Below are 13,959 nucleotides of genomic sequence, written 5' to 3'. Positions count from 1 at the left end.
TTCGACGTGGATCTGTAGTACTTGTATGTAGTTTGGAGAAGTACCACAATGCAGTACCAAAATCCACATTCTCCCCCAGGTTCATGTACTGTCTTTTATACTACCTCATGTTGCAGTAGCAGTCTTCATTTCCATCGAATGGTCAAAACACAGTTCTGTTGCAGTAACTCAGCTTCGTCTGTTTCTACACAGATTACAGGAAATGGTAGATATAATTTTCTCTGACCCCTAATCAGTTCCGACTTACACTCGAACGATCACGTGCGCAAACCTGCAGAGGTGTTAGCGTAGACTCGGAGGGGCAGTTGCGGGATGCGTAGGGGCTACCTAAAACGAGGCGGGAATTTTACTGTAGGAGGTAGGTTCGAGAAAGGTGACTTGTTTCGAGATATGAGAGTGCCAGAAATATGATTCGCTAGTGGCTGTAATCATTAACCTGTAACTACACGGATGGGGTATCCGCAGACCCCACGCTACATTTTTGGTTTATAATTTCCATTGATGGCGCACTACAGACTCGTCATTGTACGTATTCTCAGTGTGCCGCTGACTTTTGCATTAGGTGGACGTGCGCCCCGCTCTCGCAACAGTAAGTGCCTGTTTTTCATTGTTGGGGTACCTCTAGATCCTTTTTATGCAGCATTTATTTACAATATGCTAATACAGTAATTTCCTCTATAGTTATCATTTGCAAATGCCGCCATTCAACCCTATAATGGGCTTATCCTTACCAAAGAAAAATATCAGTTATGGACTTTTATCTTATGATGATACGAGAAAACGATTTTAATGTGAAATTACGATGCAGGCACCTCAGTTTTATTCAATATGTATGCTAAGATGGAATGCCAATAACTGCCATAACTCTCTCCACTTGTGAATAGCCCCTGATACCTCTGTCATTACCAGAACTGGGTGCTATTGACAGACATGATATAGTTACAAGAATTTTTGAGTTGAAGATAAAGAAACTAAATTCAGTTAAGGGAAAAATTCGCGGAGAAATGCTACACTTTATGTACTCCACTGAAAGACCAAAATGCGGTTTACCACGTGTGTATATTTCACTTTACGTAACAGATAAATTGAGACATAATCAACTTCACAACATCATCAGCGAAGAAATAGCTGAATCATCCACTGACAAGACACTACATAACCTTAATTTAAAAAAAATAAATTATCCGCGCTCCTTGTGGCTCTAATAATCCTCAGTCTCCTTGCATGAGAGGTGGACAATATACTCAAAAGTCCCCACGAAGCTGTCACGATGGGACCATATACAGAATCGCCTATAACCGACCAACAGCACCAGAAAACATAGGCCTAACAGAAATAAGCTTCGAAACGGCAGATAGTTTGATTTCCCATAATTTGCCGATATTGTGTAATGCGCATATCAGTCTGGAGACTTGCAGTTCAATGAGCGCTATGAAATACACTCCTGGAAATTGAAATAAGAACACCGTGAATTCATTGTCCCAGGAAGGGGAAACTTTATTGACACATTCCTGGGGTCAGATACATCACATGATCACACTGACAGAACCACAGGCACATAGACACAGGCAACAGAGCATGCACAATGTCGGCACTAGTACAGTGTATATCCACCTTTTGCAGCAATGCAGGCTGCTATTCTCCCATGGAGACGATCGTAGAGATGCTGGATGTAGTCCTGTGGAACGGCTTGCCATGCCATTTCCACCTGGCGCCTCAGTTGGACCAGCGTTCGTGCTGGACGTGCAGACCGCGTGAGACGACGCTTCATCCAGTCCCAAACATACTCAAATGGGGGACAGATCCGGAGATCTTGCTGGCCAGGGTAGTTGACTTACACCTTCTAGAGCACGTTGGGTGGCACGGGATACATGCGGACGTGCATTGTCCTGTTGGAACAGCAAGTTCCCTTGCCGGTCTAGGAATGGTAGAACGATGGGTTCGATGACGGTTTGGATGTACCGTGCACTATTCAGTGTCCCCTCGACGATCACCAGTGGTGTACGGCCAGTGTAGGAGATCGCTCCCCACACCATGATGCCGGGTGTTGGCCTTGTGTGCCTCGGTCGTATGCAGTCCTGATTGTGGCGCTCACCTGCACGGCGCCAAACACGCATACGACCATCATTGGCACCAAGGCAGAAGCGAATCACATCGCTGAAGACGACACGTCTCCATTCGTCCCTCCATTCACGCCTGTCGCGACATCACTGGAGGCGGGCTGCACGATGTTGGGGCTTGAGCGGAAGACGGCCTAACGGTGTGCGGGCGCGTAGTCCAGCTTCATGGAGACGGTTGCGAATGGTCCTCGCCGATACCCCAGGAGCTACAGTGTCCCTAATTTGCTGGGAAGTGGCGGTGCGGTCCCCTACGGCACTGCGTAGGATCCTACGGTCTTGGCGTGCATCCGTGCGTCGCTGCGGTCCGGTCCCAGGTCGACGGGCACGTGCACCTTCCGCCGACCACTGGCGACAACATCGATGTACTGTGGAGACCTGACGCCCCATGTGTTGAGAAATTCGGCGGTACGTCCACCCGGCCTCCCGCATGCCCACTATACGCCCTCGCTCAAAGTCCGTCAACTGCACATACGGTTCACGTCCACGCTGTCGCGGCATGCTACCAGTGTTAAAGACTGCGATGGAGCTCCGTATGCCACGGCAAACTGGCTGACACTGACGGCGGCGGTGCACAAATGCTGCGCAGCTAGCGCCATTCGACGGCCAACACCGCGGTTCCTGGTGTGTCCGCTGTGCCGTGCGTGTGATCATTGCTTGTACAGCCCTCTCGCAGTGTCCGGAGCAAGTATGGTGGGTCTGACACACCGGTGTCAATGTGTTCTTTTTTCCATTTCCAGGAGTGTATATCTGTTAATACATCAACATATATAGTGATCAAGCTACTGTATTTTCAAGTTAAGAAATAACGGCCTCATGAATCCCAAGGATGAAATACACACTTATCAGTCCATCAGTTGTCTGCAACAAGGAATCTGCATGGCGGCTTTTTTTTTCTGCTACACTAAAGAAATCTCCACATGAGGCACCTCAGTTGCGAAATGGTGTAGTTTAGTGAAAACTGTTTTCGTGAGCGTATAATAACCCTTCCTAAAAATAACACTAACAATATATATTTATCTTTGTTCAAACGAAGATTTCATTTAAACTATTCTGTACGTTGAGGTTCCTAGAGAATATAATTGGATAATATCAATGAAAGAATGGAAACGTTAAAGGACTTCCTGCTCACAACTGACATAGTTTTAAATCCAGATGCACTTTAGGTAGAGTTCAGACGGTGCTATGTCTCAGAGCCCACTTATTTCAAAGATCCTAAAAACATTCAGAGAGGCATGTGAGACAAATAGGTTATTAGAAAATGACAATCAAGGCTATATAACCAAAGAGGAGGCTGTACAATGTTTACCAGTGACTAAAATGAGAGAGATTTTTGCCTCGCTAATTGCCACCTCCGGGTCTTCCAATCCCCAAAAAATGTGGAAGAAACACAAAATCGATATGACGCAAGATATGTCGTATAATATTTAAAGCCTTTACTGTTACAGACTATGATTTTATTTGCAACGAAGCTCTCATGAAGGTGGAAGACGACGTAATGACGTTAAATGGAAAAAAGATTTATCTGACTTCGAACTGAGCCCACCAATCGTAATTGACGAAGTTAGTTGGGGGTTTACAAGGAGAAAAGAGTATGCCACAATTTCACTGTAATAGCAACGCAATGAATGCTTCCCGGAATTGAATCCAGAACAGACAACAATGTCATCCAACAAACTGAGAGTGATGAAGGTGGTTTTTATCTTTTAGATACCCTGGTCAGAAACGGGTAAGACCTTTCTTATGCCGGCCGGAGTGGCCGAGCGGTTCTAGGCGCTACAGTCTGGACCCGTGCGACCGCTACAGTCGGAGGTTTGAATCCTGCCTCGGGCATGGATGTTTGTGATGTCCTTAGGTTAGTTAGGTTTAAGTAGTTCTAAGTTCTAGGGGACTGATGACCTCAGAAATTAAGTCCCATAGTGCTCAGAGCCATTTGAACCCCTTTTCAACCTTTCTTATAAATTCGTTCTTAGCCCAAATTCGGAAAAATATAAGAGTTGCTGTTGCAGCTGCCTCTTCGCTGCCATGTTACTCGATGGTCGCCGTATGGCTTATTCATTACTGCCGTTGAACCAGGCTCGCGAAGCAGTAGTAGAAAATATCGATCGTGGATGCATATTAGAGCAGTGTACATTGTTGGTTAAGGAAGAATGTACAATGTTCCACAAAAGAGCAAACTGAAGCACTAAATCGCACCATACAACATATTAAAAGCAAACCAACTGTCGTAGGAGGGATGGTTGTGGTATTGGCTGGCGATTTTAGACGTGATAACTAACAACACACCGGCAGATGAAGTAAATGTATGTTCAAAGTTTCAGACATATGGCAACATACTAAGAAAAAATAGTTTAACAACAAACATCTCCGTACAAGTTCATAAAGACACAGAATCAGTGCAATATGCAGATTTTCTCCTTAAAATCAACGAAGATGGTATTGATTTAAGTGCTAGCGGCATGGTTGGCGAGAAAATTTTGCCCTGCATTTCCACAAAATACGGGAAACCAAGAACGACTATGTGAAAGGGCACATTTCGAGCCAACTAATGAATTTTTTGGACAGACATGAAAAAATTATGTGCGAATTAGAAGCAGATATTATAAAAATATTTCTCCGTTGATAACACACTGAGGTGACGAAAGTTGTAGGATACCTCTTAATTGCCGTGTCAAACCTCCTCTTGCCCGACGTACTGCAGCATTTCGTGGCATGGATTAAACAAGTCGTTGGAAGTCCCCTGCGGAAATACTGAGCCGCACTGCTTCTACAGCCATCCATAATATTGCGAAAGTGTTACCGATGAAGGACTTATGTACTAACTGACCTCTCGATTTTGTCCCATAAATGTTCGCTAGGTGGCAAAATTATCGCGTAACTTCCTAGGATCTGCTCCACACTCGAACCCTACCATTAGATCCTACCAACTGAAATAAGGACTCATCTAACTAGGGCAGCGTTTTCCTGTCGTCTAGGGTCCAACCAATTTGGTCACGAGCCCAAGAGAGGTGCTGCAGGCGATGTCGCGGTGTTAGCAAAGGCACCAGTGTCGGTTGTCTGTTGCCATAGCCCATTAATGCCAGTTTTCACCTCGCTGTCCTAACGGAGACGTTCGTCATACGTCCCACATTGTTTGCTGCGGTTGTTTCATGCAGTATTGCTTGTCTGTTAGCAATGACGACTTTACGCAAGCGCCGTTGCTCTCGGTCGTTAAGTGAAGGCCGTCGGCCATGGCATTGTCTGTGGTAAGAGGTAATACCTGAGATTTGTCTTCGGCACATTCTGGACACTGAGTACCCAAACGATTTCCAGAATGGAATAGCCCATGCGCGTAGCTTCAACTACCATTCCGCATTCTAAACCTTAATTCCCAAAATGCGGCCATAATCACATCGGAAGCTTTTGAAATGAACCACCCGAGTACAAATGACAGCTCCACCAACGCACTGCCCTCCTGTACCTTGTGTAAGCGATACTGCTGCCCTCTGAACATGTGCATATATCTATCCCACTACTTTTGCCACCTCAGTGTATTACAGACACTCAACAAGTCACGGCATACCCTGTAGAGCTTTTCAACTCTTTGGAATTGTCAGGAGAGGCTGTTTCATAAAATGGAGTTAAAAGCTGATTTTCCGGTGCTCTTAATGCGAAATCTTGATTTTCAAGGGAACACGATTATAAATTACACGTCTGGGCCAAAATATTGTTAGGGCGATAATAAATAGTGTCTGAACCAAAGAAGAAACTGTTTTAATTCAACGAATCTCAATTATTAAGATGATTCTCATTTATTGTTGCATCTTAATTGCATATTTTTCATTAGATTACATGTTTGGATCATTCTGGATCATCTTTAGATCTAAATAGTTGCGCCAGCAATTTGTGTTGTCTCCTCAGAACCACATATCTAGTAGATGAGACGGGCTGTTGATCCAGCTACTTAGATCTGAAGATGATTCAGAGTGACTGATATACGTAATATAATTAAAAAGTGCGGCGAAACAATAAATTATAATTATCTTAATTATTTAAATAGTTGCTGAATCTCACAGAACGATTATGCCGACTATAGTGATAATTCCAACTGTACCTACGGGTACGCCTTTTCAGTCACAATATTGCATCTACCGCCAAAAATTACGTTTGAATGAGCACATATAAAGCTCAACGGCAAACATTCAAAAGTGCCTGTGTGTATTTAGAAAAATTGTGTTTTTCTCGTGGAGAACTAAACGGCGTGCTAACGTACAGACAACCCACAAAATATGTACGTCCTTGCAAATGAAAGCAAGACTAAAAACGTTGTGACTGAACTGTGTCAATTTAGTATTTTGCAATAAGGAAACAAAAACAAATAACGTTTTTATAGTTAGTCAGACTTGTAACTAAGATTGGACTTATGGCAAAAAATAAAAACACATTCATTGTGTACCTAGATAGCAACCTACAAACTTTCTTTCATGCACACATACATATCTAGACCTCTTTGTACCCACATACTGTATTTATACATTACTAGGTTACTTCCACACCATCATTCTTCGTAACAAAACTACTGATATGTGAGCGAAGCTGCAGATAATTATAGTACCTCAACGCTAAGCAGAGTACTGATTCGTAAAGGTGCTGAACCAAATTGAACATGTAATAGCTTTCTTCTTGTAGCATCCAGGTGTGGTGTAAGTTTGTTTCCTGAATTTTTTAGTCATTGAATTTGACTGTAAAGAATCTGTAAACCATCTTAAAGAAGTTATAAATCCCGAATACCTCATATACATACCATTTTACAAATGTGCGAAATCAATCCGAATGATGTGTAACAAACAGCAATCGGCGGAACACCACTCGTCGACCTATCTCTGCTGGACCTAAAACTCATGCAGAGAAAAGTGGCTTACTACTGATGGCTCGTGTCTGGAGCGTGATATGTATCGAAGTACTTAAAATTAGGTGGGTTATGAGGCGAACCCTCAAAACAACACGAGATGACTGCATGTAGAGTGCTGCAGTCTAGTGGTTTTTTTGTTTGTTTTTTTTATTTTTTTTTACAGATAATGATGAGATATGCATCGAAATAAATCCGAAAGCAGTAGGTTGAGATGGAATTATCTTATATCTAAAGACGAAGAAATGATGTTACAACCTCGCATAGGCGCTCGCAATCAACACAAGCAGTTGGACCATCATGACCTCATCTCCCGGTTTTGAGCAGAGCGGAAACCATTTTATGCTTCAGGAGAGGGTGTTGCTGTTGTGGTCTTCAGTCCAGAGACTGGTTTCATGCAGCTCTCCATGCTACTCTATCCTGTGCAAGCTTCTTCATCTCCCAGTATCTACTGTAACCTACATCCATTTAAATCTGTTTAGTGTACTCATCTCTTGGTCTCCCTCTTACATTTTTACCCTCCACGCTCCCCTCCAATACTAAATTGGTGATCCCTTGATGCCTCAGAACATGTCCTACCAACTGATACCTTCTTCTAGTCAAGTTGGGCCACAAATTTCTCTTCTCCCCAATTCTGTTCAATACCTCCTCATTAGTTATGTGATCTACCCATCTAATCTTCAGCATTCTTCTGTAGCACCACATTTCGAAAGCTTCTATTCTCTTCTTGTTTAAACTATTTATCGTCCACGTTTCACTTCCATACGTGGCTACAGTCCATACGAATACTTTCAGAAACGACTTCCTGACACTTAAATCTATACTCGATGTTAACAAATTGCTCTTCTTCAGAAACACTTTCCTTGCCATCGCCAGTCTACATTTTATATCCTCTCTACTTCGACCATCGTCTGTTATTTTGCTCCCCAAATAGCCAGTCTACATTTTATATCCTCTCTACTTCGACCATCGTCAGTTATTTTGCTCCCCAAATAGCAAAACTCATCTACTACTTTAAGCATCTCATTTCTTGATCTAATTCCCGCAGCATCACCTGATTTAATTCGATTACATTCCATTATCGTCGTAACAACATTGAATTTTCCACACGACGAGGGAAGCAGATAATGTGCGACGCTTTAATCAGTTTCCATTCAACTGACACTTACGAAAAAGGATCACATCATCAAAAAATAATTAAGATAGGGTAATAAAATTTTGGGAATATATGCCCACGTAACATATTTAAATGACTGACATTGCAAGAGCACAAGTGAACGTAAGCGTGAATAAGCCACTGCAAATGTGAAATGCTGGTACATTAATAACCGATATAAGCTCCAGAGTGTTGAAAGCAAGCATGCAAACATGTATGCATTGTGCTGTACAGGTGCTGAACTTCGGTTTGTGGGATGGAGTTAAGTGTCCATCGCACTTGGTCAGTCAATACAGATACTGTTAATGCTGTTGGTCGATGGAGTCAAAGTTGTGGTCAGATGATGTCTCGTACGTGCTCTATAGGAGATAGATCTGATGATAAAACAGATAAAGGCAACATGTCGACAGTGTGAGTCAACGATCATTTCGCTCTCATTTAAATATATGGCTGAAATAGTCAGCCTTCAGGAATTACGAAATAAACCACGTCGTCTAGGACCGTGTACCACAAAGAGCGCAGATTCGCCACGAGTTGGGGAAATTCACAGGAGTCTGTTGCGCTTAATGGGGCCTAGGCACTGTAGTGGGCGAGTGAGACAGACTAGAACCTACGTCATAGGGAAGCCCCGTAGAAGCTGTTTGTGACCAGGGAAACGTAGCAATATTAATATGGCAGACCTAAGATCGGCTACAAAGGGAAACATTTAAGAAAACTATTTAGTTCTGCAGTGATTCAAGGAATGTAGCCACAGTAATTTTAATCTACCATCGTTCATAAATTTTCATGGTGATCCCAATAAAACTTGAATATGGTCAAATCTATAATAGTTTAGGATTTACTGTTAAAGTGAAATTGACAAATTTTGTAACAAAAACCTGAATGCTAAAATATGAACGCTTTGGTCGATCTTACCGATCGACATTTCACATAGAAAGGCATCATTAAAATGACAAATGGTGTTAATATCAACTCTGTAACTTTATTTTTTGAAAAGATATAGTAAATTTAAATTATCAGTATGTTCAGTTAAGCATCAGATCATCATTTCCTCCACACAAAACACACTGAACGATGACAGCATGACACTTTACTGAATCATTAGGTAATATAATATTTGTTGTAAAGCTTAGTGCGTAATAGTTACTTTTGTTCTTTATTTATTCATCAGAAGCATACTGATGCAAGGCTATTGACCGTGACATTCAAAGATAAGAAGGGAATTGTATTGGTTTTACGTAAAAAAATTTAACGTTCATTATGTCATGGATATTGTTGTTACTTTGTTTAGAACGTGATAGTGGTTAAGCTTTGATCATTTAAATATGTTAAAATGTAAAATAATGTAGAATAAGCTGTAGCCAACTAGATGAACGTCTTCAGGAAAGGTAACTGCCCTAGTCAGTTGAGTGACGATACTTGGCGAGCGGGAAACGCGGCCGGGGACGGGCAGAGGGACAGTGCTGGAGCAGACGCGAAAGCGGACAGTTCTGGTCTAGACACCAAAGAGGACAGTTCGGACTGAGACGCAAAAGCGGACAGTCTGTCTTCAGGCAGCTAGAAAGCGAAACGACTTAGAAAAATTCGCAGCGTGTGGTATCGCGGAACTTAGTCTCTCAGCGGTGAGCAGCCGTGCGCCTGGTGTGAACTCTTACTTTTCGTGTAAATATCGTGGTGGAGTATTGAACTTGTGTTTCGCGATGAGATTGTAAGTGATCGAACTGGGTGAAATGGATATGAGCTTGAGTGTAACAGTATAAGTATGACCTCTTTTGCTATTAGTTTGCTTTCTGAATAAACATTATACTAACCAAATCGCAACTGTGTGGCCTACATCATTTAGGTCGTTAATTCAGCTCCGGAAATTGTTATTATTATTGTTGTTATATGTCATAGTAACTTTGAATGGTTGATACAGTTTCGCAAACTTGCCATCAGCCAGACAATTTAACCAAAGGGTCACAAGTGTCTAATTTATCGCGTGTAATTCGACACGTGCGGTTCTACCCCTAGACGAGTTTGTGCCAAGACATTTCGACAAAAAGGAACCGCATGTGGGCCCGAACTTTGGGATGTTAGCTCGCAACAGAGAGCGTTATCCAGTTGTAAACCATCCCCTGGAATGCTGTTCATGGATGGCGACACAACAGATCGAATCATCAGATTGATGTACAAATTTGCAGTCAGGATACGTGGGATAACCACGCGAGTGCTCTTGCTGTCATACTAAATCGTAACCCAGACCATAACTCCATGTGTAGGTCCAGTGCGTGTAGCACTTACACAGGTTGGCTGCTGGCGCTCAACTAGCGTCTTTCTAAACAGCATAGGGCCGTCACTGGCACCGAGACATATCAAGCCTTCTTCAGAAAAAAACAAGACCTCAAACCTGTCGTCCAGTGAGCTGTTACATGACATCTCCGATGTCACTAATGGCTGTGGTTTGGGATCAGTGATATGAACAACATAAGGGATCTGGCTCGGAGGTGTCCTTGAAGCGAACGATTTGTATCAGTTCGTTGCGTCACTATGGTGCCAACTGCTGCTCAAATTTCTACTGCAGATGCAGTACGATTTTCCATACGCCGAACGCGATGGTTTCCTCTCTCGGCAGTGCCACGTGGCCGTCAGGAGCCCGGTATCTTGCGACCGTACATTCCTGTGACCACCGCTGCAAGCAATCATGTACAGTTGCCATATTCTTGACAAGTCTTTCTGCAGTATCGCAGAAGGAATATCCAGTTTCTCGTAGCCAGATTACACGACCTCATTGAGATGTAGATAATGGCGTTTTTCCGCTTTAAAGGCATTATTCACTAACATCAACTCATCACGTCCAATCTGAAATGTGGCCAACGCGCAACAGCGTGTATTCAAACAAACCTGATTTGCATCGTAGTGGTGTTCCTAGTGATACTCTTACGAGACAGGCGCTAAATTTGAATGGACATCATGTTTCAAATGTAGACTCACCAGGTTAGCTGAGAGCGCTAATGCGCTACTTCCTGGACTCGGATAGGCGCGCCGGCCCCGGAATGAATCCGTCCGCCGGATTAGTGACGAGGGCCGGTGTGCCGGCCAGCCTGGATGAGGTTTTTAGGTGGTTTTCCACATCCCTCTAGGTGAATACCTGGCTGGTACCCACGTCGCGTCTCAGTTACACGACTCACAGACTTTTGAAACATGTCCGCACTTTTCCATGATTTACACTAGACGCAGACAGATGGGGTACTCTGATTCCATCCCGGGGGGTACAGAGTGGCGACAGGAAGGGCATCTACATCTACATTTATACTTCGCAAGCCACCCAACGGTGTGTGGCGGAGTGCACTTTACGTGGCACTGTCATTATCTCCCTTTCCTGTTCCAGTCACGTATGGAAGAACGACTGCCAGAAAGCCTCCATGCGCCCTCGAATCTCTCTAATTTTACATTCGTGATCTCCTCGGGAGGTATAAGTACGGGGGAGCAATATATTCGATACCTCATCCAGAACCGCACCCTCTCGAAACCTGGACAGCAGGCTAAACCACGATGCAGAGCACCTCTCTTGCAGAGTCTGCCACTTAAGTTTCCTAAACATCTTCGTAACGCTATCACGCTTACCAAATAACCCTGTGACGAAACGCGCCGCTCTTCTTTGGATCTTCTCCATCTCTTTCGTCAACCCAACCTGGTATGAATCCCACACCGATGAGCAATACTCAAGTATAGGTCGAACGAGTGTTTTGTAAGCCACCTACTTTGTTGATGGACTACATTTTCTAATGACTCTCCCACTGAATCTCACCCTGGCACCCGATTTACCAACAATTAATTTTATATGATCATTCCACCTCAAATCGTTCCGTACGCATACTCCCAGATATTTTACAGAAGTAACTGCTACCAGTGTTTGTTCTGCTATCATATAACATACAATAAAGGATCCTTCTTTCTATGTATTCGCAATACATTACATTTGTCTATTTTAAATGTCAGTTGCCACTCTTTGCACCAAGTGCCTATCCGCTGAAGATCGTCCTGCATTTCGCTGCAATTTTCTAAAGCTGCTACTTCTCTGTATAGTACAGCATCATCTGCGAAAAGCCTCATGGAACTTCCGACACTATCTACTAGGTCATTTACATATATTGTGAAAAGCAATGGTCCCATAACACTCCCCTGTGGCATCCGGCCACCCCTTCAAATTAATATGCCAAATCCGATTTAACCACGCCACCTCCGCCCAAAATTCGGGACAAAGGCGTCAGCGATAGATAGAATCATGTTTCAAATGTAGTAACACGACTACCAATTTTCGTTCATGTTGCACAGATCCTTGTGTTGCGATCTTTCTTCGGAGTAATCATGACGAAGCGATGCCAGTATAACCTCACCACTTTAACTAAGCTTCACTATAGCAGGTACATTCAAGTGGTTCCCCTCAACTCGTTATTCATTGTAGAATGGCCGCAAAGTAAAGGACTTGCACCGGACACAAACAGGCTTCTCTGCAAACAACTCCTCCACTTACCACCAACGCAAGCCTTAACAGAACATAAACAAAAATAGAGAATACGTTGTCAAACAAGGAATACCTCATGACATGCAAACCGCAAACAATTCGCATTGGTCGAAAACAACATGACTTCACAGAGATATTAAACTGATTTAGTGACCATGCGAAGAGATTCCTGCAGTGTTTATGCCACTTAATTGAAAATAATTGTAGCAGACTCGCGTAAATCACTGAAAATATATGTGTCCTTATCTACTGAAAGAAAGTGTAATGCAGAGAAATGAAAATGCCGAATAAACAGGCAATATTCTTACTTTCAGACGAAAAATTAATCATAATGTTTGTACAGACGTCACAATTTACTATATGCGCCGAAATTCATTAACTGATGTGTTGCACAATATTATTCTATGTGATTGATATGACATGGAGGTGTAAACAATGAAGACACTTTTTCTTTGCGTGATAGAACAAGGTAATGTAAAGAAGTAACCTTCAGTACACAAAAACTAAATTGCAAATTTTTCAGCTGGTTTGTAGCGAGGTCGTAGTAGGCTATATGTTTATTGGAATACGGGTCTACTTACCCTGGACAACAGTTCACTGTTTCTGAGGCAGTTTATGTCAGTTCGGAGCAGGTGTCCCATTGTCGCATTGGCCAGATCGATAACGTAGACGTCTCCAAGGCTGTAGTCTTCTCCCATCATTATCTCGAGCTCCATTAGAACCATCTTCGCGTGGGTAGCAAAGACATAGCTGGAGGGGTCTGGGTCGAGCTGCGTGTTGATTATGATCCGGTACCCTTCCTTGGTCAGCCGAGGCATCACCATCATCTTTCTGTCACCACATGTTAGTGTTAGAGCCCTGCTCAGTATAGAAAATCGTTAAAAGTGTAAAAAAATGTAACAGCTGGTAATGAAGTGGACTGCTTACACTACTGGTCATTAAAATTCCTACACCAAGAAGAAATGCACATGATAAACGGGTATTCATTGGAGAAATATATTATACCAGAACTGACATATGATTACATTTTCACGCAGTTTGGGTGCATAGATTCCGAGAAATCAGTACGCACAACAACCACCTCTGACCGTAATAACGGCGTTAATACACCTGGGCATTGAGTCAAACAGAGCTTGGATGGCGTGTACAGGTACAGCTGCCCACGCAGCTTCAACACGATACCACAGTTCAAGAGTAGTGACTGGCGCATTGTGACGAGTCAGTTGCTCGGCCACCATTGACCAGACGTTTTCAGTTGGTGAGAGACCTGGAGAATGTGCTGGCAATGGCA

At 43.1% G+C, this 13,959-nt stretch overlaps 1 protein-coding gene across 1 annotated transcript in view; it reads right to left on the bottom strand.

Annotated features, from left to right (window-relative positions):
* Nucleotides 1-13,495, bottom strand: part of LOC124796049 (alpha-tocopherol transfer protein-like) — a 64,857-nt gene extending 51,362 nt beyond the window's left edge. The window contains exon 1 of the mRNA XM_047260135.1: nt 13,250-13,495. Within this exon, the coding sequence (XP_047116091.1) occupies nt 13,250-13,495 (246 nt within the window). The remainder of the gene's footprint in view (nt 1-13,249) is intronic.
* Nucleotides 13,496-13,959: the final 464 nt, after the last annotated feature.

The sequence above is a fragment of the Schistocerca piceifrons genome, chromosome 4, assembly GCF_021461385.2.
Source record: "Schistocerca piceifrons isolate TAMUIC-IGC-003096 chromosome 4, iqSchPice1.1, whole genome shotgun sequence".
Lineage (NCBI taxonomy): Eukaryota > Metazoa > Arthropoda > Insecta > Orthoptera > Acrididae > Schistocerca > Schistocerca piceifrons.
This window is presented reverse-complemented; position numbering and strand designations above follow the sequence as displayed.